Source organism: Elephas maximus, chromosome 22 (assembly GCF_024166365.1).
Source record: "Elephas maximus indicus isolate mEleMax1 chromosome 22, mEleMax1 primary haplotype, whole genome shotgun sequence".
In the NCBI taxonomy this organism is placed as follows: domain Eukaryota; kingdom Metazoa; phylum Chordata; class Mammalia; order Proboscidea; family Elephantidae; genus Elephas; species Elephas maximus.
Genome location: NC_064840.1, coordinates 45,206,012 through 45,233,888, shown reverse-complemented (window position 1 = coordinate 45,233,888; position 27,877 = coordinate 45,206,012). Strand labels below are relative to the sequence as shown.

At 39.2% G+C, this 27,877-nt stretch overlaps 1 protein-coding gene across 2 annotated transcripts in view; it reads right to left on the bottom strand.

The window, feature by feature from the left end:
• Positions 1-27,877, bottom strand: part of PBK (PDZ binding kinase) — a 66,515-nt gene that overhangs the window by 19,110 nt on the left and 19,528 nt on the right. For both annotated transcript variants that reach the window (XM_049865708.1, XM_049865707.1), the window contains exon 2: positions 10,125-10,202. In XM_049865708.1, coding sequence (XP_049721665.1) covers positions 10,125-10,182 — 58 coding nt within the window. In that variant the 5' untranslated portion in view covers positions 10,183-10,202. The remainder of the gene's footprint in view (positions 1-10,124; positions 10,203-27,877) is intronic.

Sequence of the window (27,877 nt, the reverse complement as noted above, 5' to 3'; positions counted from 1 at the left end):
ATCAAGTTTGGGGCGGAGCCAAGATGGCGGACTAGGCAGACGCTACCTCGGATCCCTCTTACAACAAAGACACGGAAAAACAAGTGAATCGATCACATACATAACAATCTACGAACCCTGAACAACAAACACAGATTTAGAGACGGGGAACGAACTAATACGGGGAAGCAGCGATTGTTTCCAGAGCGTGGAGCCAGCGTACCAGTCAGGTACGGCACAAGCACAGAGACCTGCTCCACCCTCCTGAACTAACCCTGGGAGGGGGACCAGCCGGTTCCACGGGCGGCGTGCGACGCAGCCGGTAGGAGAAGTCCCCGGGAGGCAGTGTCTGGTCTTGGAGTAGAAAGAGCAGCATCCGAACCGGGGAACCATCCCGCAGGGATTTGAACTGAACGCAGCGGATTTTCTGGAAAAACTAGTTTCCCAGTGATGGCTCGGAGACAACAATCCATATCAAACCACTTAAAGAAGCAGACCATGACAGCTTCTCCAACCCCCCAAACAAAAGAATCAAAACCTTTCCCAAATGAAGATACAATCTTGGAATTATCAGATACAGAATATAAAAAACTAATTTACAGAATGCTTAATGATATCACAAATGAAATTAGGATAACTGCAGAAAAAGCCAAGGAACACACTGATAAAACTGTTGAAGAACTCAAAAAGATTATTCAAGAACACACTGGAAAAATTAATAAGTTGCAAGAATCCATAGAGAGACAACATGTAGAAATCCAAAAGATTAACAATAAAATAACAGAATTAGACAACGCACTAGGAGGTCAGAGGAGCAGACTCAAGCAATTAGAATGCAGACTGGGACATCTGGAGGACCAGGGAATCAACACCAACATAGCTGAAAAAAAATCGGATAAAAGAATTAAAAAAAATGAAGAAACCCTAAGAATTATGTGGGACTCTATCAAGAAGGATAACCTGCGGGTGATTGGAGTCCCAGAACAGGGAAGGGGGACAGAAAACACAGAGAAAATAGTTGAAGAACTCCTGACACAAAACTTCCCTGACATCATGAAAGACGAAAGGATATCTATCCAAGATGCTCATCGAACCCCATTTAAGATTGATCCAAAAAGAAAAACACCAAGACATATTATCATCAAACTCGCCAAAACCAAAGATAAACAGAAAATTTTAAAAGCAGCCAGGGAGAAAAGAAAGGTTTCCTTCAAGGGAGAATCAATAAGAATATGTTCTGACTACTCAGCGGAAACCATGCAGGCAAGAAGGGAATGGGACGACATATACAGAACACTGAAGGAGAAAAACTGCCAGCCAAGGATCATATATCCAGCAAAACTCTCTCTGAAATATGAAGGCGAAATTAAGATATTTACAGACAAACACAAGTTTAGAGAATTTGCAAAAACCAAACCAAAGCAACAAGAAATACTAAAGGATATTGTTTGGTCAGAGAACCAATAATATCAGATATCAGCACAACACAAGGTCACAAAACAGAATGTCCTGATATCAACTCAAATAGGGAAATCACAAAAACAAACAAATTAAGATTAATTAAAAAAAATAAATAAAAATACACATAACAGGGAATCATGGAAGTCAATAGGTAAAAGATCACAATAATCAAAAAGAGGGACTAAATACAGGAGACATTGAACTGCCATATGGAGAGTGATACAAGGCGATATAGAACAATACAAGTTAGGTTTTTACTTAGAAAAATAGGGGTAAATAATAAGGTAACCACAAAAAGGTATAACAACTCTATAACTCAAGATAAAAACCAAGAAAAACGTAACGACTCAACTAACATAAAGTCAAGCACTATGAAAATGAGGATCTCACAATTTACTAAGAAAAACGCCTCAGCACAAAAAAGTATGTGGAAAAATGAAATTGTCAACAACACACATAAAAAGGCATCAAAATGACAGCACTAAAAACTTATTTATCTATAATTACCCTGAATGTAAATGGACTAAATGCACCAATAAAGAGACAGAGAGTCACAGACTGGATAAAGAAACACGATCCATCTATATGCTGCCTACAAGAGACACACCTTAGACTTAGAGACACAAACAAACTAAAACTCAAAGGATGGAAAAAAGTATATCAAGCAAACAATAAGCAAAAAAGAAGAGGAGTAGCAATATTAATTTCTGACAAAATAGACTTTAGACTTAAATCCACCTCAAAGGATAAAGAAGGACACTATATAATGATAAAAGGGACAATTGATCAGGAAGACATAACCATATTAAATATTTACGCACCCAATGACAGGGCTGCAAGATACATAAATCAAATTTTAACAGAATTGAAAAGCGAGATAGATACCTCCACAATTATAGTAGGAGACTTCAACACACCACTTTCGGAGAAGGACAGGACATCCAGTAAGAAGCTCAATAGAGACACGGAAGATCTAATTACAACAATCAACCAACTTGACCTCATTGACTTATACAGAACTCTCCACCCACCTGCTGCAAAATATACTTTTTTTTCTAGCGCACATGGAACATTCTCTAGAATAGACCACGTATTAGGTCATAAAACAAACCTTTGCAAAGTCCAAAACATCGAAATATTACAAAGCATGTTCTCAGACCACAAGGCAATAAAACTAGAGATCAATAACAGAAAAACGAGGGAAAAGAAATCAAATACTTGGAAAATGAACAATACCCTCCTGAAAAAAGACTGGGTTATAGAAGACATCAAGGAGGGAATAAGGAAATTCATAGAAAGCAACGAGAATGAAAATACTTCCTATCAAAACCTCTGGGACACAGCAAAAGCAGTGCTCAGAGGCCAATTTATATCAATAAATGCACACATACAAAAAGAAGAAAGAGCCAAAATCAGAGAACTGTCCCGACAACTTGAACAAATAGAAAGTGAGCAACAAAAGAATCCATCAGGCACCAGAAGAAAACAAATAAGAAAAATTAGAGCTGAACTAAATGAATTAGAGAACAGAAAAACAATCGAAAGAATTAACAAAGCCAAAAGCTGGTTCTTTGAAAAAATTAACAAAATTGATAAACCATTGGCTAGATTGACTAAAGAAATACAGGAAAGGAAACAAATAACCCGAATAAGAAATGAGAAGGACCACATCACAACAGAACCAAATGAAATTAAAAGAATCATTTCAGATTATTATGAAAAGTTGTACTCTAACAAATTTGAAAACCTAGAAGAAATGGATGAATTCCTGGAAAAACACTACCTACCTAAACTAACACATTCAGAAGTAGAACAACTAAATAGACCCATAACAAAAAAAGAGATTGAAACGGTAATCAAAAAACTCCCAACAAAAAAAAGCCCTGGCCCGGACGGCTTCACTGCAGAGTTCTACCAAACTTTCAGAGAAGAGTTAACACCACTACTACTAAAGGTATTCCAAAGCATAGAAAATGACGGAATACTACCCAACTCATTCTATGAGGCCACCATCTCCCTGATACCAAACCCAGGTAAAGACATTACAAAAAAAGAAAATTATAGACCTATATCCCTCATGAACATTGATGCAAAAATCCTCAACAAAATTCTAGCCAATAGAATCCAACAACACATCAAAAAAATAATTCACCAGGATCAAGTGGGATTTATACCAGGTATGCAAGGCTGGTTTAATATCAGAAAAACCATTAATGTAATCCATCACATAAATAAAACAAAAGACAAAAACCACATGATCTTATCAATTGATGCAGAAAAGGCATTTGACAAAGTCCAACACCCATTTATGATAAAAACTCTTACCAAAATAGGAATTGAAGGAAAATTCCTCAACATAATAAAGGGCATCTATGCAAAGCCAACAGCCAATATCACTCTAAATGGAGAGAACCTGAAAGCATTTCCCTTGAGAACGGGAACCAGACAAGGATGCCCTTTATCACCGCTCTTATTCAACATCGTGTTGGAAGTCTTAGCCAGGGCAATTAGGCTAGACAAAGAAATAAAAGGTATCCGGATTGGCAAGGAAGAAGTAAAGTTATCACTATTTGCAGATGGCAGGATTATATACACAGAAAACCCTAAGGAATCCTCCAGAAAACTACTGAAACTAATAGAAGAGTTTGGCAGAGTCTCAGGTTATAAAATAAACATACAAAAATCACTTGGATTCCTCTACATCAACAAAAAGAACACCGAAGAGGAAATAACCAAATCAATACCATTCACAGTAGCCCCCAAGAAGATAAGATACTTAGGAATAAATCTTACCAAGGATGTAAAAGACCTATACAAAGAAAACTACAAAGCTCTACTACAAGAAATTCAAAAGGACATACTTAAGTGGAAAAACATACCTTGCTCATGGATAGGAAGACTTAACATAGTAAAAATGTCTATTCTACCAAAAGCCATCTATACATTTAATGCACTTCCGATCCAAATTCCAATGTCATATTTTAAGGTGATAGAGAAACAAATCACCAATTTCATATGGAAGGGAAAGAAGCCCCGGATAAGCAAAGCACTACTGAAAAAGAAGAAGAAAGTGGGAGGCCTCACCTTACCTGACTTCAGAACCTATTATACAGCCACAGTAGTCAAAACAGCCTGGTATTGGTACAACAACAGACACATAGACCAATGGAACAGAATTGAGAACCCAGACATAGATCCATCCACGTATGAGCAGCTGATATTTGACAAAGGACCAGTGTCAATTAACTGGGGAAAAGATAGCCTTTTTAACAAATGGTGCTGGCATAACTGGATATCCATTTGAAAAAAAATGAAACAGGACCCATACCTCACACCATGCACAAAAACTAACTCCAAGTGGATCAAAGACCTAAACATAAAGACTAAAACGATAAAGACCATGGAAGAAAAAATTGGGAGAACCCTAGGAGCCCTAATACAAGGTATAAACAGAATACAAAACATTACCAAAAATGATGAAGAGAAACCCGATAACTGGGGGCTCCTAAAAATCAAACACCTATGCTCATCTAAAGACTTCACCAAAAGAGTAAAAAGACCACCTACAGATTGGGAAAGAATTTTCAGCTATGACATCTCCGACCAGTGCCTGATCTCTAAAATCTACATGATTCTGTCAAAACCCAACCACAAAAAGACAAACAACCCAATCAAGAAGTGGGCAAAGGATATGAACACACGTTTCACTAAAGAAGATATTCAGGCAGCCAACAGATACATGAGAAAATGCTCTCGATCATTAGCCATTAGAGAAATGCAAATTAAAACTACGATGAGATTCCATCTCACACCAGCAAGGCTGGCATTAATCCAAAAAACACAAAAGAATAAATGTTGGAGAGGCTGCGGAGAGATTGGAACTCTCATACACTGCTGGTGGGAATGTAAAATGGTACAACCACTTTGGAAATCTATCTGGCGTTATCTTAAACAGTTAGAAATAGAACTACCATACAACCCAGAAATCCCACTCCTAGGAATATACCCTAGAGATACAAGAGCCTTCATACAAACAGATATATGCACACCCATGTTTATTGCAGCTCTGTTTACAATAGCAAGAAGTTGGAAGCAACCAAGGTGTCCATCAACGGATGAATGGGTAAATAAATTGTGGTATATTCACACAATGGAATACTACGCATCAATAAAGAACAGTGACGAATCTGTGAAACATTTCATAACATGGAGGAACCTGGAAGGCATTATGCTGAGCGAAATTGGTCAGAGGCAAAAGGACAAATATTGTATAAGACCACTATTATAAGATCTTGAGAAATAGTAAACCTGAGAAGAACACATACTTTTGTGGTTACGAGGGGGGGGAGGGAGGGAGGGTGGGAGAGGGTTTTTTATTGATTAATCACTAGATAAGAACTGCTTTAGGTGAAGGGAAAGACAACACTCAATACATGGAAGGTCAGCTCAATTGGACTGGACCAAAAGCAAAGAAGTTTCCGGGATAAAATGAATGCTTCAAAGGTCAGCGGAGCAGGCGCGGGGGTCTGGGGAACGTGGTTTGCGGGGACTTCTAAGTCAATTGGCAAAATAATTCTATTATGAAATCATTCTGCACCCCACTTTGAAATGTGGTGTCTGGGGTCTTAAATGCTAACAAGCGGCCATCTAAGATGCAGCAATTGGTCTCAACCCACCTGGAGCAAAGGAAAATGAAGAACACCAAGGCCACACGACAACTAAAAGCCCAAGAGACAGAAAGGGCCACATAAACCAGAGACCTACATCATCCTGAGACCAGAAGAACTAGTTGGTGCCCGGCCACAATCGATGACTGCCCTGACAGGGAGCACAACAGAGGACCCCTGAGGGAGCAGGAGATCAGTGGGATACAGACCCCAAATTCTCATAAAAAGACCAAACTTAATGGTCTGACTGAGACTGGAGGAATCCTGGCGGCCATGCTCCCCAGACCTTCTGTTGACACAGGACAGGAACCATCCCCGAAGACAACTCATCAGACATGAAAGGGACTGGTCAGCGGGTGGGAGAGAGATGCTGATGAAGAGTGAGCTAATTATATCAGGTGGACACTTGAGATTGTGTTGGCAACGCTTGTCTGGAGGGGGGATGGGAGGATAGAGAGAGAGGGAAGCAGGCAAAATTGTCAAGAAAGGAGAGACTGAAAGGGCTGACTCAAGAGAGGGAGAGTAAGTGGGAGTAGGGAGTGAGATGTATGTAAACTTATATGTGACAGACTGATTGGATTTGTAAACATTCACTTGAAGTTTAATAAAAGTTATTAAAAAAAAAAAGGATCAAGTTCATCTTCAGATAACTTAATTGCGGATAACAAAAATCCAACTCTTTAAAGTATTTAAAGTAACGAAATCCAGTACTCAACAACATAAAATGTCCAACATCCAACCAAAAATTGCCAGACATGAAAGAAGCAAGAAAATATGACTCATAACCAGGAGAAAAACAAATCAATAGAAACATAACACAAAATGATAGTGACGGTGGAATTAGCAATTAAGAACCTTTAAAAAGCTAATATAAATCTTAAAAATAAGCTCAGTGATGTAAAAGAATATATGCGTATAACAAGGAAAGAAAAAGACATTAAAAAGTTACATAATATTAAATTTCAAGGAATGAAAAATACTATGGATATGAATAAAAGCATCTTAGAGGAGAGAAGATGACTAAATTTTTAGACATAGCAATAGAAACTACCAAAAATTAAGCACAGTGAGAAAAAAACTTGAAAAAAGAAATTAAGATCAAGGGGTCTGATAGTCTAACATACCTGTAACTGGCATCCCAGAAAAGGAGAAGTAGAAAAAAATTATTTGGGAAAATAAAGGCAAAAAAATTTCCAAATCTAATGAAAATGATAAATCGGCAAATCCAAAAAGAAAAATCAAGTCCAAACAAAAGAAACATAAAGAAAATTACACTAAGGCACATCATAATCAAAATGATGAAAACCACCAACAAAGAAAATGTCAGGATCAGCCAGAAAAATAACACATTACACGTTATTAGTTAATGTTGCATGAATTTCGACTCAAGACAACACAATGTATGCAGTATAGAACTACTCCATAGGATTTTCAAGGCTGTGATTTTTCAAAAGCAGACCATCAGGCCTGTCTCCCAAGGATAGAAACAAAACAAAACAAAAACCTGCTGCCATCAAGTAGATTCTGACTCATAATGACCCTACAGGGACAAAAATAAGAAAACAGCAGACATCTTCTTAGAACTCTACAAACAAAAATCAGTAGAAAAACATCTTTAAAGTACTGGAAACAAACAAAAAATTAACAACCTAATATTCAATACCCATTAAAAATGTCCTTCAAAAGGTGCAAGAGTTCCACTTTTATTTAGGTTATAGAATGTTACAGAAGAATACAGACTGTTTCAAACAAAAGTGTGAAAAATTCATCACCAGAAGACATGAACTATAAAAAATGTTAAAGTTCTTCAGACAAAAGGCATGTGACACCAGATGTAAATGTGGACTGGCACAAAGGAATAAAGAGCACCAGAAACAGTAACTGTCACAAAATATAAGTAATTTTCTTTACTTTTTAATCTTCTTAAAAGTTAATTGACTTTTTAATAATGATAATGTATTGTGAGATTTATAACATATATGGAAGTAAAATATATGGTAACAACAGCACAAAAGACAGTAAGAGGAAAATGGAAGTAAGTCTTAATAAATCTTAAAGAAATCATACGAAGAATGTTTTCTCAGAATACAATTAAACTGGAAATCAATAGCTAAAAAAATCCGGAAATTCTTCTAAATATTTGAAAATTAAACAACATACTTTTAAATAACCCATGGGTCAAAAAATAAGTCTCAAAGAAAATTAGAAAATATTTTGAAATGATGGAAAAAGAAAACACAAAATATCAAAATTTGTGAAACTGGAGGAAAAGTAATTGCTTCAGATGCTTATATTAGAAAAGGAGGTCTAAAACAATGACTGATGCGTCATTTATTTTCTAGCAAAAGAACAAATTAAACCCAATGTAAACAGAAGAAACGATCAAGATAAAAGGAAAAATCAATGAAATAGAACATAATAAAATAATAGGAAAAAATCAAGAAAAATCTTTTAAAAAATCAACAAAACAGATAAAACCTCAAGTCACTGATCAAGGCAAAGAAAGAGAGAAAACATAAAATACCAGTTTCAGAAATAAAAGGAGACATCACCACAGATCCTACTGACATTAAAAGGGTATATAATGAATAGCTTTATGTGGACAAATTTGACAATTTAGTCAAATAAGGGACAAGTTCCTTGAAAAACACAAAGCTCAGGCAAGAAAAGCTAGATAACTTGACTAGCCCTATACCTATTTAAAAAATTGAAGCCATAGTTAAAATCTTCCCACTAAGAAAACCCCAGGCCTAGAGGGTTTACTAGTGAAATCTACCAAATGCTTAAGGAAGAAATATTACTAATTCTACACAAACTCTTTTAAGTAAAGAGAAGGAAACATTTCCAATATTACTTTATGAATAAGAATATCCTGTACCCAACTATATAGATATTCCAAAAGACAACAACAGCCCAATATCCCTGACGAACACAGAAAATATTAGTATATCAAATCAAGTAATAAAAAAGGATGATACATCATGACCAAATGGAGTTTATCTTAGTAACAGAAAGTTGGCTTAACAACTAAAAATTAATGTAATTTGCCACATTAACAGGTTAAAAAAGAAAACTATATTTCAATAGATTCAGAAAAAGCACTTGACAAAAGTCAATACCCATTCATCATAAAACCTCTCGACAAACCAGAAAGGGAAGGAAAACTCTTCAACCTAAAAACAGGCATTTGCAAAAAATGTACATCTAGCATAATACTTCATCAGGAACAAGGTAAGCATGTCCACTTAACCTCTTTTATTCAACATTATATTGCAGGTAGCCCAGTAAGGCAAGTAGAGTCATATGGCTCGGGGAAAAAGATTTATGTACAACATAACCAACTATGTAGGAAATACCTATCAATACAAAAGCTGAAAGAGCTAAAAAGTGGGTTTAACACAGTCACAGGATACAAGGGCAATATACAAAACTGTACATACTAGAAATTAACAAAGTTTTCTCCTATGTTACCTTCTAGAAATTTTATAGTTTTAGTCCTTTCATCTATGGTGTGAGCTAAGAGTCAAGGTTCACTTTTGCATAAGGATATGGTTAAGAGCTAACCAAAAAGTTGGCAATTCAAATCCACCAGCCACTCCTTGGGAACCCTGTGGGGCAGTTCTTACTCTGTCCTCAGGGTTGCTATGAGTCGGAATCTACTGGATGGCAATGGGTTATCCAATTGTTTCAGCACTATTTGTTGAAAGAATTATTTTTTCCCCATTGAATTCCCTTAGAAAAATATCTTTCCCTCAAAAGAGAAATGCATGTATGGGAGGGAAAAGGTAGAAAAGTAGTTTCTCAATAATTCAGGCTGAGTCTTCACTACAGAGAACTCCTAAATCTATTAGAATGTTAATGAAATTAGTCTGCAGATGGCCAAACCCTGGCCAATAAAACAAGGCTTATTTTCAAGACAAACATTATAAAGGAGACTTACACTGAAACTGATCGTGCATGAGAGAATTAAAGGTTCACGCAACAATAATACTAAGGTATTTCCAATAGCAATCTTACCAGATTTCTTTTTTTCACATAATTTGCTTGGCGTCTTCAAATTATTTGTTCCTTCCATTGTAATAACCACTATAAGTCCTGTGATGAAAATAAACTGAAAGTTACACTGCATTTACAAAGAACAAATTCTCATAAAATTATCACTCATCGAAGCATATATACATGTATATATATATACACACACATTTCAAAACAAAAACACCATAAAAAATATTTAGTCCAATTGTATTTACAATGAGAAAACTGAATGCTAGAGAGGTAAAATTACTGACTTACCTAAAATTACTTACTAGCAATTGGGCTTTTTTTAAATGTGTTAATTAGAAAGTAATATATTTACTTGGTTAAAAAAAAAATCACCTAGAACAAAAAGGTAAAAAATGTCTCCCTCTCACACTGCATTTCCACTCCCACTTCCCAGTAGTAGTTGCTAGCAAGTCTCTTATATCCTTTTTAAAACTGTCTATGCAAGCAGTATTATTCGTAAGAGCCAAGAACTGGAAACAATACAAATGTCTATCAACTAATGAATGATTCCCAGTATTGTGTGGTTGTCCTCCATTTTGTGATTGTAATTTTACATTAAAGAGGGTTAGAGTGAGATTGTAACACCACCCTTACCCAGGTCACATCCCTGCTCCAATGTAAAGGGAGTTTCCCTGGGATGTGGTCTGCACCACCTTTTATCTCTCAAGAGATAAAAAGGAAAGAGAAGCAAGCAGAGGGGGGGCCTTATACCACAAGAAAGCAGCACCAGGAGCAGAGTGCATCCTTTGGACACTGGGGTCCTTGACCAGGGGAAAATTGAGGACAAGGACCTTCCTCCAGAGCCGACAAGGAGAGAAAGCCTTCCCCTGGAGCTGACACCTTGAATTTAGACTTTTAGCCTACTTTACTGTGAAGAAATAAATTTTGCTTCGTTAAAGCCATCCACTTGTGGTATTTCTGTTATAGCAGCACTAGATGACTAAGGCACCCGGCCAGCATCCCCGCCAGCGCCTGTGGTAGGAGCGGAGGAGCTGCAACATGTGCTGCCCTGCACTGGAAGTGAATGGCTACACAGCTGCTGAGCAGGTGAGTGAAGCCAGGAGGAGGAAAAGGAGGCAGAGGAGGTGCTGTGGGGATTGAAATGCACCTTGGAGCCCTACTATTCATTCACTCTGGGGCTTGGGGGTGGGGGGTCTTTAAAACCATTAGAGAAAAATAATAAAAGGAGTGCTGTTTTCCCTTAAGGAAAAAAAAAAAAAACCTTATAAGACCACGAACATATATGCCGTCAGACATTGTCCAAATGGATGTTATGCAGCACATGACCATATTAAAAGTCACTGAGTTGTACATTTTCAAAGAGTGCATTTCATACGTGAGATATGTTTCAATAAAGCTGTTAAAATATTGTCTATGTAAATACTGCATATATCAAGAAATCAACTCAACCTTTTTTTCTTCTGAAAACGTTTCTTTAAAAAATCTTATTATAAAATTTTTTAAAATTACTTTAATTTCTTCTTTAAAAAAAGTTAAGTTTCACATTGGATTATTTGTTTTAAGACTGTTCCTACATGTCTAGAAGCCTGTGTCTTCTGTCAACACAAAACTGGGAGATAGAGAACACATTTGCTTAAACTTTTTTTAAAGACTCCTTAATAGCATCTTTAAAAACTGTGCACAGAGGGAGGGAAAAAAAGAAAAAACTCAAAGGTCCAGTTTGTCTATTAATGAGAAATTTGTTCATATATATTTTTATATAGTTATAATTACTATATAAATGCCCAAATGTCAGATTTGCCTGTATTTAGAATACTGACAACCCCCTTTTCATGAACCTGCCAAGAATATACTTATTTTATCAAATGACATTTAACTTAAAGGAAAGAGCCACAGTAGTATTTCTGGAACCAGTTTCAGGCCTTTAGGGAAGGACAGATTATTTAGTTGACTGGGTTGGAGGAGGCACTTCTAATTTGGAAAAAAATTTCCCCATGTGATTGATTCCCCTTCTCTCACTCTCATCCATCTTTCCCCAAAGAAAGTCGTGAAGGAACACCTCAGTGATTTTCCAAAGCTGCTATCTACCAATGTAAAGCTATTCTTCATTCATTCAGTCAACATATGTTTATTGTTCTAGGCACTGGAGACACAGTGGTGAACAAGTTCCAAACAAACACATTAGGATAAATACATAAAATGACATATAGTCAGGGAAAAAATTCCTGTACTTTTTCCTGTATTTTTCTGTGAAAATTTTCTTTTAACAGCATGCTTCTGTGAATCCTCATGAAGTCGTGCCCAATCCGGATTGCCTTACTCCTTTAATGAAACTACTTTTTAATAGAGATTCCAGTTTGCTCTTTGACATTTCTTGGTGTCAGAATTGTGGAATTCGATGGTGCACTATATTCAGCAACCCCAGGGAGTCGAGGGCCCAGAGCTTTCGGTACTACCACAGGTCCCGTGAGCCCATAAGTCTCCACAGACTCCTTGAAGTCTCCAGCAGGTAAATAACCTCTGGAATCTCAAGCTCCACCTTCTTGCATAAGAAGCTCTTTGAGACTTAGCAAAGGATTTTGTTTTGTTTTGTCTTTGTGTTGTTTTGTCCTGTTTTCATTCTGGTCTTGCAAGAATTTTTTGCCAAATTTTGCCTCCACTAGTGGCAGTAGTGTGAATTTCTGGGCAATTTACTGTCCTAAAAGTTTTTGAGTTTGTGGAATCTCAAGCTCCATAAGCAAAAGAAACCAAGGGCACCAGCTGACCAGTAAAAGCCAATATAGTGGTCACCTGCCATAGATGCGGTTGAAGTTTCACATGGCAGGATAAGCCATGATGTGAGACAGGCCATAGCATTAGGCTGCCTGTCGGTCGCAAGCAAAAACACATAATGAAAAGGAATGCACCAGTTTAAGCAATACACTGTCCAAACCCCTTGGTGCCTCCCATCAGGATATTGTTGAGTCTGAGAATCCTAAACTTTGAACAAATTCAAACCTTCTTTGAAAACGGAAAATGCCGTATCTAAGGGCAATATAGAGTTCCCTACTGGTACTCCGGAAACCCTGGTGGCATAGTGGTTAAGTGCTACAGCTGCTAACCAAAGGGTCAGCAGTTCAAATCCGCCAGGCACTCCTTGGAAACTCTATGAGGCAGTTCTACTCTGTCCTATAGGGTTGCTATGAGTCGGAATTGACTCGACGGCACTGGGTTTCTGGGTACTGGTACTCCGGCCCAATATACGAACAAGCACCATGGCACTGCTACCTGCTTGTATTTATCCATTTGGCGTAATCTCACTAAGGATAGTGTGGGAAATATGTGGTCACTTCTGGGTTCTTTTTGAATTATCTAAATTGAGTTTTCAGTGCAATAAATTATAAGAGAAAGGCTCCTGAATTAAGCAGAAACAATGGTACACCTATTTTAATTGGTATTTTGAAGCCTATAGAAAACCTGATCACAGGAAAACCACTTCCCTACAAGATTACATTCTAAATTAACTAAACAAAATGAGGAATTGCAATGTTAAATTTCTGTTCCAACTGTCCAAGTTGTACTGGGACCATCTGCCCCTTTGCCGGTTGCCTCTCCTTTGTATTCTCCCCTGTCTTCTTACTCCTCTGATTCTACCAAAGATTTCTGATAACTCTTTGAACTTCCCTTTTCCCTGAAGAACCTACAGAAAGCATAAAGCCTATTCCCGAAATGCCTTTTAAAATCCATCCCAGTGCAGATATTTAGGATCCACCTCAAATTACTTTTACTCCTCGGACATGCTCAGAATTACATAACATTGCTAAAGGTTTCCCAAAACTGCGGAAGGACCCTTACAAGTTTGCTTAGGAATTTAGAATCCTTGTTGAGGCTTACCAGCCTGCATCCCTGATTTGTATCAACTAGTCCACATGATAACTGGGCCAGGGGAGGCCCACCTGTGGTTAGAACAAGCTGAATGGAGAAATACCAAAGACAGTTTAGCTCTATAAGACAGAGGTGCCCAAGTTGCAGAAAATTCCACTGCCTCAAGCAGTTTGCTCGGCATACTCCATAGCTTTACATTAAAATCCTGGTTCCTTTGCTTGACACGCCCCATAGCTTTAAATTAAATCCTGGCTCCCCTCTCTTTAACTGCTGCCCAAAACTAGAGGAAATTGGTGAAAACCAGTTTAGGTGCCATGTTGACGTTCAGGATCGCCATTTAGACCTCATACATAGTAACTTTCCCACCTAGGGGTGGAGTTTAACTGCCATTTTCTAAACACACAACACATAAAGTTATATGTAAACCCCATTGCACCAGCGTAATATGATTAAGAATGTTAATGATGTAACTTGTATGAACTTCCTACTTGTAACTCCTTAAAAGTAACCTTCCCCATTGCCCCTGCTGAGCAGCCTTGGTGGCAGCAACCCCAACTATTTCCTTCCTTTATGCAACAAAATAAAGGTGCTTTCTACTCTCCCACCTCGGTCTCTTGTTTATCGGCTAACTTGAGTCATGCAGAGCAGAACCTGGGGTTTCCACCAGGCAACGTTTTGACTTAAATAGACCATCTGCCCAACTGTTAGAAGATTCTCGAGCTATTTGCAAAAGATTGCTTTTCCCCCAATAATAGATTGACAAAAATTCACTGTTGCATACAAAAAAATATGGGTGTATATGATTACCGGATCATATTATTTCAAAGGTTTGCTGCACAATCTGGGACTGATCCATCATCCCCTGGGGCTACAGGAGCTTTCAATGCAGTATTTATTATCTGGCCTCAAACTTGAACTTTCAGTCATAGTAAAAAGGCACTGACTAGATTGGAAAGCAGCCCCCATTGCCAAACTACCTAATTTGGCTCACAAACTCTCTGACCATGTAAATTAAGCTAACCTCCAAGGTAAATAAATTAATGATCTTACAATTACAACAACTGCAATCTCCTAACCTGCAAAATAAATCCATGCCCTATGGAGGCACTAAACCCAGTACTTGCAATTATTGCAAGAAACCTGGGCAATGGAAAAAGTACTGCTATAAGTTAAAGGACAATCAAAAGAAACAGCTTAAGCCAGAGGACCTTTCACCACATACGGAATAAAGGGGCGCCGGGGACACAACAGGGGATTCTCCTATGGTGGCATTTAACCGGAAATCCTGGTGGCGTAATGATTAAGTGCTACTGCTGCTAACCAAGAGGTCAGCAGTTCGAATCCACCAGGCGCTCCTTGGAAACTCTATGGGGCAGTTCCACTCTAACCAATAGGGTCGCTATGAGTCAGAATCGACTCGACGGCAGCAGGTTTGGTTTTGGTTTTTTGGGGGGCACTTAACCTGCAAGAAGAAACTACCATGTATGTTAACGGACAACCTTGAAAATTTTCAATCAATTATGGAGTCATCCTCTCTGTAATTAGCCCCACTTGTTTATAAAAGCCCCTGCCCCAGAGTACTAAAACCACAAAAATTGTGGGGGTTACAAATCAAGTAAAAAAAAAAAAAAAATTTTTTTTTTTTTTTGAACAGACTTTAATTCATTCAAAACCTGTTCTGATTTCCCTTGGCCCTACTGCAAATTTACACATCCCTTTCTGCTTAGCCCTGACATTTTTGTTAATTCATTGGGCTAACACCTTTTGTGTCAATTTTCAGAAAAAGGAGAAATATCATTGAGCATGGCAAACCCCCCAGCACCCTTAATGAGGAATCTGAATCAGAACTAATTCAAAATAAAGAAACTGTTTGCAAGCATCAGTCATGTACAAAGACAATTTAATCCCCTCTAACCCATTTTCCTCTGATCTTTTTTCATTAATTCCTGAAGCCTTATGAGGCACCACATCTACCAATGTGGGATGACTTTTATCAGCAGAACCCATCACATTTCAGGAAGACACCTCTAAGCCTTTACCAAGGCTCCCTCAATACCCCCTTAAATGAGAAACTAAAGAGGGATTAACACCTATTATTAAGGAATTCCTTTCTAAAGGATTAATTTTCCCTGCACCAGCCTTTCTAACACCTCTGTACTCCCTGTTAAGAAATCAAATAACAGAGGCTGGAGGTTTGTACAGGATTTAAGGGCTATTAACCTCATCATTATATCTAGATTTTCAGTAGTCCCAAATCCTCACTTATTGCTTTCTAATGTTCCTCCAGATGCTACATGTTTCACTGTAATTGATCTTTGTAGCACATTCTTTAATACTGCTATCCACCATGACAGCCAATATTTGTTTGCTTTTACTTGGGACAACCAACAATTTACCCAAACTTTATTTTTTATAATGCCTCAGGGTTTCGCTGAAACTCCCACTTACTTTTCTCAAATACTTCATGATGATTTGCAGCCTCTGCAACTTAAAAATGAATCTAAATTACTACAGTATGTTGACAATTTATTGGTATGTTCCACCTCCTACTAAATTTGCATTGAAGGTAGTATAATCTTAGCTGCTGGAGGACATAAAGTTTCTACAAAAAAACTACAATTAGTGGTAAGGCCAAGATGGCGGAATAGCCAGATGCTTCCTGTGGTCTCTCTTACAACAAAGACCCCAAAATCAAATGAATCTACTACACATGACAATCTATCAGCCCTGAACATCAAAGACAAAGTTGAGGAGTTGGGCTGAGTGGCAGGGGGAAGGAGACAGTTCAGAAGCAGTGACAAAGTGCCAGACATGAGCTAGCTGGAACCCGGCGGGCTAGATCAGCTGGCACACATGGGCTGAGGCAAGCAGTAGAGCTTGAGACGCATTTTACATCAAGGAGAGACTGAGTGGTGGACAGTCTACACAAACCACCAGAGCCAGAGGGAAGCAGCGCTGTATGTGTGAAAGTTAAGTGCAAGCATCTAACTTGCCATACGGGATCAAAACAACGCTTCCCCCTCTGAGACTTTCATAGTGGAGAAGTACCTCTTTTCCCTTCATCCCTTCCGCTTCCTGCTCTGCTCCTTGCTCCTACTCCAATACCAGTTCAGAAATATTCAATAACTGCCACACCCCCTAAGCCGGAAACAGTAACTACCACACCCAAAACAGTCTCCTGACCTTAGGGAAAAAAACAAACAAAAATGCCAACTCCCCCAAGATGGGCAGTCAGGACTAACCGCACTCAAACCAGTCTCACCACTTTAAAAAATCGCCAGGCCCCCTAAACCGTGAACTCAGGGCAGGCACTGCCCCTTAGCCTAGGCTAGGCACAGGCATAAAGGCTCCATGGACTTTAAATGCCTTTAACCTCTGCCAAGCCCTGTGTGGGCTGATTCAACAGCGTAGACCCTTATTAGCACAGAACAACAGGGTCTATACCTGAAGCCTATTTCAACTGCGGCAGCCAAGTGGAAGTGGCAGATTCACAACATTTGACACCACCCTGCCCATTAAGCGGGGTACACAGTGGTTAAGTGCTACAGCTGCTAACCAAGAGGTTGGCAGTTCAAATCCGCCAGGCCTCCTTGGAAACTCTATTGGGCAGGTCTACTCTGTCCTATAGGGTCACTATGAGTTGGAATCGACTCGACAGCAGTGGGTTTGGCTTGGTTTGGTTTCATCCACACACATCAAGGGCCTTAGCACTGGCGGCTTCACCTATTCCACCTAGCCACCCATGACAGGGGTCCGAGAATAAATGATGCCTCCCAGTCCCTACAGCCAACAGCTTTGGATGCCCATAGATCAACTACAAAACCCACCCACCTATGCATTTTAAGGGACTGGGGAATGCCTTCCACCAAGGCACTCAGGTGCAGCCATCAGTCTCCTATCGTGTTCAGAACATAGTCCCCTACTGCAGCCAGATACCTATGCATGCTGAAATCACCCCCATGGAGCCCTGCCATCTAGGTCTGTAGGTGAGAGTCTGTATAACACACTCAGTGACTGATGACCAGGACACCTAAGCTGAAACCACACAAGAAAAGTAAATGGACTTCTGGGCTCATACACCTAGTAGCAGTTCTAACCACCTAGTGACAGGACAGGAGAGCTTCAAAGACACCAATAACCAAACCACTCACACACAAAGTCTATTTGGGCATATCAAAACAAAACAAAACTAAAAGCTAGGATACAGTAAGCAAAAATACAATAAATAAATAAATATAATAACTTATTGATGGCTCAGAGATAACAGTTAATATCAAATTACATACAGAGCCAGATCAAGATGGCTCCAGCAAGCAACCAAAACGAAGAACCAGGAAACCTCCGGGAGGAAGAGAAGGTCTTGGAATGACCAGAGGTAGAATTCAAAAGATTAATATACAGAGCTCTTCAAAAGATCAGGTAAAACTCAGACCAAGTCAAGGAACATAGAGACAAAGTAACAGAGGAATTCAGGAAAGTGATACATGAGAATGACAAATTTCACAGGCTGCTAGAATCCATAGAAAGAAAACAAATAGAAATCCAAAAGGTTAACAATAAAATTTCAGAATTAGACAACTCAACAGAAGGTCACAGGAGCAGAATTGAGGCAACAGTAGTCAGAATTAGTGAGATTAAAGTCACTTGACACCATTTTATTTGAGAAAAAATCAGATGAAATAATTTAAAAAAATGAAGAAACTAAGAATTATGTCGGACTCTATCAAGAGGAATAACCTACAAGTGACCGGAGTACCGGGGTGGGGGTGGGGGGTAACAGAAAACAGAGAGAGAATTGTTGAAGATTTCTTAGTAGAAAACCTCCCTGATATCGTGAAACATGAGAAGATATCTATCCAGAAGCTTATCAAACCTCATACAGGGTAGTTCCCAAAAGAAAGTCACCAAGACATATTATAACCAAACTTGCCAAAACCAAAGATACAGGATTTTAAAAGCAGCTAGGGATAAATGAAAAGTCACCTACAAAGGAGAGTCAGTAACACTAAGTTCTGACTACACAGCAGAAACCATGCAGCTAAGAAGGCAATGGGATGAAACATACAAAGCCTTGAAGGAAAAAAATTGCCAGCGGAGAATTATAAATCCTACAAAAATGTCTCTCAAACATGATGGCAAATTTAGAGTATTTCCAGATAAACAGAAGTTAATGGAATTTGTAAAACCCAAGCCAAAATTATAAGAAATATTAAAGGGAGTCCTTCAGCTAGAGAACCAACAATATCAGATAACAACCCAAGACTAGAACACAGAACAGGACAAACAGATATCAACCCAGATGGGGAAGTCACAAAAATAAGTCAAAGTTAAAGACAGAAAATAGGGAAACAGATGTCAACATGTAAACAAGGACACCATAAAAAGGAAAAAAAAGAGGGATTAAATAGTGCAGTCGTAGAACTTTCATATAGAGAGGGAGTTAAAGTAAAATCAAGAAATAAAAGATTAATTTAAACTTAGAAAACTAGAGGTAAATTTAAAGGTAACCACAAAGGAAACTAATAAATCTTCCCATCAAAATTAAAAAAAAAAAGAAAAACAAAGACTCCACAAATACAAAATCAGCAACAATGAAAAAGATGAAAAGAAAATAAAGATGACTCAGTACAGAAAATTAAGTGGAACAAAGAAACTGTCGATAAACACACAAAAAAGACATGAAAATGACAGAACTAAACTCACACCTATCAATAATTACGGTGAATGTAAATGGACTAAATGCACCAATAAAGAGACAGAAAGTAGCAGAAGGTATAAAAAGCACAGTCCACCTATATGTTGGCCTACAACAGACACACTGTCTTAGTCATCTAGTGCTGCTATAACAGAAATGCCAAAAATCGATGGCTTTAACAGAGATTAGTTTATTCCCTCACAGTTCAGTAGGCTACAAGTCTGAATTGAGGGTCCCGGCTCCAGAGGAAGGCTTTCCCTCTCTGTTGGCTCTGGAAGAAGGTCCTTGTCATCAATCTTCCACTGGTCTGAGAGCATCTTGGTACAGGGACCTCAGGTCCAAAGGACGTGGTCTGCTCCTGATGCTGCTTTCTTAGTGGTATGAGGTCCCCACATTTCTCTGCTCACTTCTCTCTTTTATATCTCAGAAGAGATTGGCTTAAGACACTACCTAATCTTTCAGATCTCATCAATATAACTGCCTCTAATCCATCTTATTATATCATAGTGATAGGATTGACAACATACAGGAAAGTCACATGTAATGGCGGACAACCATACAAGGGAATCATGACCTAGCCAAGTTGACAGATATTTTTGGGGGACACAAATCAATCCACAATGCACACCTTAAAGACCCAAACAAAAACTCAAAGCATGGAAAAAATATATATCCAGCAAACAACAATCGAAAAAGAGCAGAAGTGGCAATATTCATCTTTGACAAAATAGATTTTTAATCCACCACAAAGGATAAGGAAAAACACCATATAATGATTAAAGAGTCAATACACCGGGAGGATATAACCATAATAAATATATATGCACAGAATAACAGGGCTCCAAAATACATAAGACAAACTCTAACAGCATTGAAAAGAGAAAAAGCAGCTCCACAATAATAGTAGGAGTCTTCACCACACCACTTCAGTGAAAAACAGAACATCTAGAAAGAAACTCAATAAAGATATGAAAGCTGTAAATGCCACAATCAACAAACTTGACCTCATTGACATATACAGCACACTGCACCCAACAACAGCCAAGTATACTTTCTTTTCCAACGCACATGGAACATTCTCCAGAATAGACCACATATTAGGCCACAAAGCAAGCCTTAACAGAATCCAAAACATCAAAATATTACAAAGCATCTTTTCAGATCATAAAGCCATAAAAGTAGAAATCAATAACAGAAATAAACCCAAAAAACCAAACCCAGTGTCGACGAGTCGATTCCAACTCATAGTGACCCTATAGGACAGAGAAGAACTGCCCCATAGAGTTTCCAAGGTGCGCCTGGCAGATTCGAACTGCCGACCCTTTGGTTGGCAGCCGCAGCACTTAGCATGTAGAAAAAAAAATCAAATACATGGAAACTGAACAACACCTTGCTCAAAAACTACTGGATTATAGAAGAAATAAAGGACAGAATAAAGAAATTCATAGAAACATATACGAATGAAAACACATCCTACCACAACTTTTGGGACTCAGCAAAAGCAGTGATCAGAGGGCAATTTATAGCAATTAATGCACACATCCAAAAAGAAGGGCCAAAATCAAAGCATTCACCATACAACTCGAAAAACAAAAAGAGAGCACCAAAAGAAGCCCTCGGGCATGAGAAGAAAGGAAATAATAAAGATTAAAGCAGAAATAAATGAAATAGAGAATAGAAAAACAATTGGAAGAGTCAACAAGACCAAAAGATGGTTCTCTGAAAAGATCAACAAAATTGATGGGCCAAATGACAAAAGAAAAACAGGAGAGAAAACAAAGAACCAGAATAAGATATGAGATGGGCGATATCACAACAGACCCAATGGAAATTAAAAGGATCATAAGAGAATATGACTAAAAATTCTACTCCCAAAAATTTGAAAACCTAGAGAAAATGGACAAATTTCAAGAAACACACTACCTAACTAATCTAACACAAATCACGGGAGAAAAGCTAAACAAACCTCTAACAAAAGAGATGGAAGAGATAATATAAAAAACTCCCAACAAAAAAAAAAAAGCCCTGACCCTGACGGCTTCACTGGAGAATTCTATCAAACTTCCAGGGAAGAGTTAACACCACTACTCCTAAAGATATTTCAGAGCATAAAAAAAGATGGAATACTCCCGAACTCATTCTATGAAGCCAGTGTAACCCTAATATCAAAGACAGGTAAAGACACCACAAAAAAAGAAAATTATAGATCAATATCCCTCATGAACACAGATGCAAAAAACCTCAACAAAATTCTAGCCAATAGAATTCAGCATATCAAAAAAATAATCCATTATGACCAAGTGGGATTCATACCAGGTATGCAGGGATGGTTCAACATTAGAAAAACAATCAATGTAATCCATCTCATAAATAAAACAAAAGATAAGAACCACATGATCTTAAAAATTTGATGAAGAAAAAGCACTTGACAAACTCCAACACTCATTCATCATAAAAAATCTCTCAGCAAAATAGAAATAGAAGGGAAATTCCTTGACATAATAAAGGGCATTTACACAAAGCCAACAGCCACCATCATCCTAAACAGACAGAGTCTGTTTGAGAACAGGAACCAGACAAGAATGCCCTTTATCACCACTCTTATTCAACATGGTGTTAGAGATCCTGGTGAGAGCAATTAGGCTAGAAAAAGAACTAAAGGGCATCCAAATTGCTAAGAAAGAAGTAAAAGTATCCCTATTCACACATGATATGATCTTATACATAGAAAACACCAAAGAATCCACAAGAAAACTACTGGAATTAACAGAGGATTTCAGCAAAGTATCAAGATACAAGATAAACATATAAAATCAGTCAAATTTCTCTACACCAACAAAGAGAACATTGAAGAGGAAATCACCAAATCAATACCATTTACAATAGCCCTCAAGAAGAATAAAATACTTAGGAATAAATCTAACCAGAGATGTAAAAGACCTAAAGAAAGAAAACTACAAGTCACTATGTGAATCAAGAGAAGCCTCTATCCTAATCCAATCCTAATCCAATCCTAATCCAATCCTAATCCAATCGTGTGAGCTGTTTCCTTGATATAAATCTCTCTCTCTACTTTGCTTTGCTTCTCTAGAGAACCCAGCCTAAGACATTTGGTACTGAGAGTGATTCTAGAGAAACAAAATTGTAAGGATGAGTTTTCTAAACTGGTTCTCAAGTATGGTTAGTCTTAAAAGATGTTGATGACTCTGCTTCCAGCAGTAAAGAGGGCACTACTAATGCATGGCATGAGAGGGCAATTCAAATCCACAAAATATCACCACCGGTAGATCAGGTATTGATGACAGGAGAGGCTCTGGGTGAACACATGTGTGATATCTTTCTACAGTTTTGTCAGAATGAGAAGTATAAGGAAGCCGCTTGGTTGGTCCTACTTTAGACAAACTCATGAAAGAAAGAGATGTGCTCTGGGCTTCAGAGTCAGAGCACAAGTGCCAGATAAACGAGGTCAAGGATTCCACTTGTGCTTTGAAAGAAAAACTTATTTCTTGTAGTAACAGAGCCGAAATTGCGGAAAACCAAACCCAGAGTCTTACTATAAAAATAAATAAATAAATAAGAGTGGCTGAATTACAGTGCCAGCTCAACTGCCAAACTCGAGAGGTGTCTGAAGTTAAAGTAAGGACATTGATGGGGAAGAAATGGGATCCTGAAAGTTAGGATGGAGACATATGGGCAGATAATAAAGAAGCTGGAGACACTGAGCCCCTAAATTCCATTGAAATACTCCTGCCAGAAGAACCACTCCCATCTGAAGAGATTACTTCATGTTTGTCTGCTAAACCACCCTGCCCAGAAAAACCATTAGCCCCTCCACTCCCTTCTAATGAGATGAGCCCTAGCCCAGCTGCCTCTAAAAAGCTCTTGCCTGAGTCATTGCCTGGGGGCATTGCCTGAGGCAGATGCATTACAAGACAATGCTGAATGTTCTCAAAACAATTCCACACTAACCATTCTGGCTTCTAGGCCTATAACTAGACTTAAGTCCCTGTGACCCCCAAAAGGTGAAGTACGAAGTGTGACCCAGGAGGAGGTATGCTATACTCCAAAAGAACTGCTTGACTTTTCTAATGTGTACAAACAGATGCATGGGGAATATGTGTGGGAATGGCTATGAAGGGTGTGGGATAATGGTGTAAGGAACATAAAGATGGATCAGTCTAATTTCATTGATATGGGTCCACTAAACACAGATTCTCCAGTGTTTGAGCTTAAGAAGTTAGGAAAGGATCTAAGACTTTATTTGATTGGGTTGCTGAGCATGGATTACAAAGTCGTCTACACTAAATCAAGTTGAAGTATCAGAGCTGCCTTGGTATACTTTAGAAGAAGGTATTCAAAGACTTAGGGAAATTGGCATGCTAGAGTGGATTTATCAGGTTAGACCCACAGACCTACACATGGAGTGCCCAGAGGACACCTTTTACCACAACTGTGAGGAATAAATTTGTGAGGGGAGCTCCAGCATCCCTGAAGACTACTGTGGTTACTATTTTATGTAAATCAAATTTGACAGTGGGAATTGCCCTAACTGAATTAAGACAACTAACTACAATGGGATTGATTGCACTCCATGGTAGTAGTGGCCAAGTGGTTGCACTCAATTGACAAAGACAAGGTGGGCGTGGTTACAGCAATGGTCAGTGGAGTCAAGGCAGTAATTAGAATAGTCTGACTCATATGGACTTATGGCATTGGCTACTTAGTCATGGTGCCCCTAAGAGTGAAATGGATAAGAAATCTACTAAATATTTACTTGATCTGCACAAACGAATGAATTCTAGGTCAAGTGAACAACAGTCTAATTCACGGTTCCTCAATCAATTCCCAGGTTTGAGCAAGTTTAAAGATTCACAACCCCATAAATGAAGGAGAGGCTGGGTACCCATGAGGAAGGACTCCAATACACTGCCAAAAATTTTTTACCGTTAATCTTTCTCCAGCCTTTCCCAAAGGGATCTACGGCCTTTTACAAAACTGACTCTTTACTGGGGAAAAGGAAATAATCAGACTTTTCAAGGATTACTGGATACTAGCTCTGAACTGACACTAATTCCAGGAGACCCAAAACATCACTGTGGCCCACCAGTCAGAGTGGAGGTCACATTATTAATGGAGTCTTGGCACATGTCCATCTCACAACAAGTCCAGTGGGTCCCCGAACCATCCTGTAGTGATTTCTCCAGTACCAGAATGCATAATTGGAACAGATACATTCAGCAACTGGCAGAATCCCCGCAATGGATCCCTGACAAATACAGTAAGGGCTATTATGGTAGGAAAATCCAAGTAGATGCCATTAGAACTGTCCCTACCTAGGAAAATAGTAAACCAAAAGCAATACCGCATTCCTGGAGGGACTGCAGAGATTACTGCCACCATCAAGTGACTTGAAGGATGCAGGAGTGGCGATTCCCACCATGTCCCCATTCAATTCACCTATTTGGCCTGTGCAAAAAACAGATGGATCTTGAAGAATGACAGTACATCATCAAAAACTTAACCAGGTGGTGACTGACTGCAGCTGCTGTTCCAGATATAGTTTCATTGCTTAAGCAAATTAATACATCTCCCACTACCTGGTACAAAGCTATTCATCTGGCTAATGGCTTTTTCTCCATACCTGTTTCAAAGGACCATCAGGAGCAGTTTGCCTTCAGCTGGCAAGGCCAGCAATACACCTTCACTTGCCTACCTCAGAGCCACATCAACTCTCCAGCCCTATGTCTTAATTTAGTGCGCAGGGACCTTGACTGCGGTTCCATTCCACAAGACATCACACTGGTCCATTACATGGATGACATTATGCTGATTGGACCTAATAAGGAAAAAGCATCAATGACTGTGGACTTATTGGTAAAAACATTTGCATGCTAGAGGGTAGGAAACTAATCCCACAAATATTCAGGCACCTTCCACCTCAGTGAAATTTCTAGCAGTCCAGTGTCATGGGGAATGTCAAGATATTCCTTCTAAAGTGAAGGATAAGTTATTGAACCTGACTACTACCACAATTAAAAAGAAGGAACGACACCCAGTGGGACCGTTTGGATTTTGGAGGCAACATATTCCTTACTTGGGTATGCTACTCCAGCCTATTTATCAAGTGTTTCAAAAAGCTGCTAGTTTTGAGTGGGGCCCAGAAAAAAAGAAAGCTCTACAACAGGTTCGGGCTGCTGTGCAAGTGGCTCTGCCACTTTGCGTATATGATCCAGCTGATCCAATGGTGTTTGAAGTGTCAGTGGCAGACAGAGATGTTGTTTGGAGTCTTCAGCAGGCCCATAATGGTAAATCACAGTGCAGACCCTTAGGATTTTGGAGCAAAGCCCTGCCATCTTCTACAGATAACTACTTTCCTTTTGAGAAACAGCTTTTGGCTTGTTATTGGGCCTTAGAAGAGACTGAACCCTTAACCATGTGGCCTGAACTGCCCATCATGAAACGATAAAGATGGACGTGCACGGCAGCATTCCATCGTTAAATGGAAGTGGTATATATGAGATCGGGCCCGAGGAGGACCTGAAGGCTCAAGTAAGTTGCATGAGGAAGTAGCCCAAATGCCCATGGTCTCCACACCTGTCACATTACCTTCCATCTCCTCGTCTGCACCTATAGTCTCATGGGGAGTTCCTTATGATCAGTTGACTGAAGAAGAGAAAATTTGTTCCTGGTTTACAGATGGTTCTGCAAGATATGCAGGCACCACTCGAAAGTGGACAGCAGCAGCACTACGGCCCCTTTCTGGGACCTCCCTGAAGGATAGTGGAGAAGGGAAATTCTCTCAATGGGCAGAACTTTCAGCAGTGCATCTGGTTGTTCACTTTGCTTGGAAGGAGAAATGGCCAGATGTGCGACTGTATACTGATTCACGGGCTGTGGCCAATGGTTTGGCTGGATGGTCAGGGGCATGGAAGGAACATAATCGGAAAATTGGAGACAAGGATTTATGGGGAAGAGATACGTGGATAGACCTCTCTGAATGGGCCAAATAAGTAAAGATATTCATTTCTCATGTGAATGGTCATCAAAGGGTGACCTCAGCAGAGAATGACTTTAACAATCAAGTGGACAGGATGATCCGTTCTATGGAAACTAGTCATTCTCTTTCCCCAGCTACTACCATCATTGCTCAATGGGTTCATGAACAAAGTGGCCATGGTGGCAGGGATGGAGGTTATGCCTGGGCTCAGCAACATGGACTTCCACTCACCAAAGCTGACTTGGCTACAGCCACTGCTGAGTGCCCAGTATGCCAGCAGCAGAGACAAATAGTGAGTCCCCGATATGGCACCATTCCTCAAGCTGATCAGGCAGCAACCTGCTGGCAAGTTGATTACATGGGACCATTTCCATCATAGAAAGGGCAGCATTTTGTCCTTACTGGAATAGACACTTACCCTGGATATGGATTTGCCTTTCTTGCAGGCAATGCTTCTGCCAAAACTACCATCCGTGGACTTATAGAATGCCTTATCCACCATCATGGTATACTACATAGCATTGTCTCAGATCAAAGGACTTACATCACAGCAAATTAAGCACAACAGTGGGCCCATGCTCACAGAATTCAGTGGTCTTACCACGTTCCCCATCATCCTGAAGCAGCTAGCTCAAAAGAACAATGGAAACGCCTTCTAAGACAACTACGGCACCAGCTAGGTGGCAATACCTTGAAAGGTTGGGGCAATGTTCTCCAGGAGGCTGTATATGCTCTAAACCAGCATCCAATATATGGTGCTGTTTCTCCCACAGCCAGGATTCGTGGGTCTAGGAGTCAAGGGGTGGAAATGAGAGTGGCATCACTCACCATTACTTATAGTGACTCACTCGCAAAATTTTTGCTTCCTGTCCCCATCACCTTATGCTCTGCAGGTCTGGAGGTCTTAGTTCCAAAGAAAGGAATGCTCCCACTTGGAGACACACATCACTGATTCCATTGAACTGGATGCTAAGAATGCCACCTGGCCACTTTGGGTTCCTTATGCCTCTAGATCAACAGGCAAAGTAGGGAGTTATCATACAGGCTGGTGTGATTGATCCTGATTACCAAGAGGAAATCAGACTGACATTACATAATGGAGGTAAAGAAGAGTATGCCTGGAATGCAGGAGATCCCTTAGAGCATCTCTCAGTACTACCATGCCCTGTGATTAAAGTCAATGGAAAGCTACCACAACCCAATTCCAAC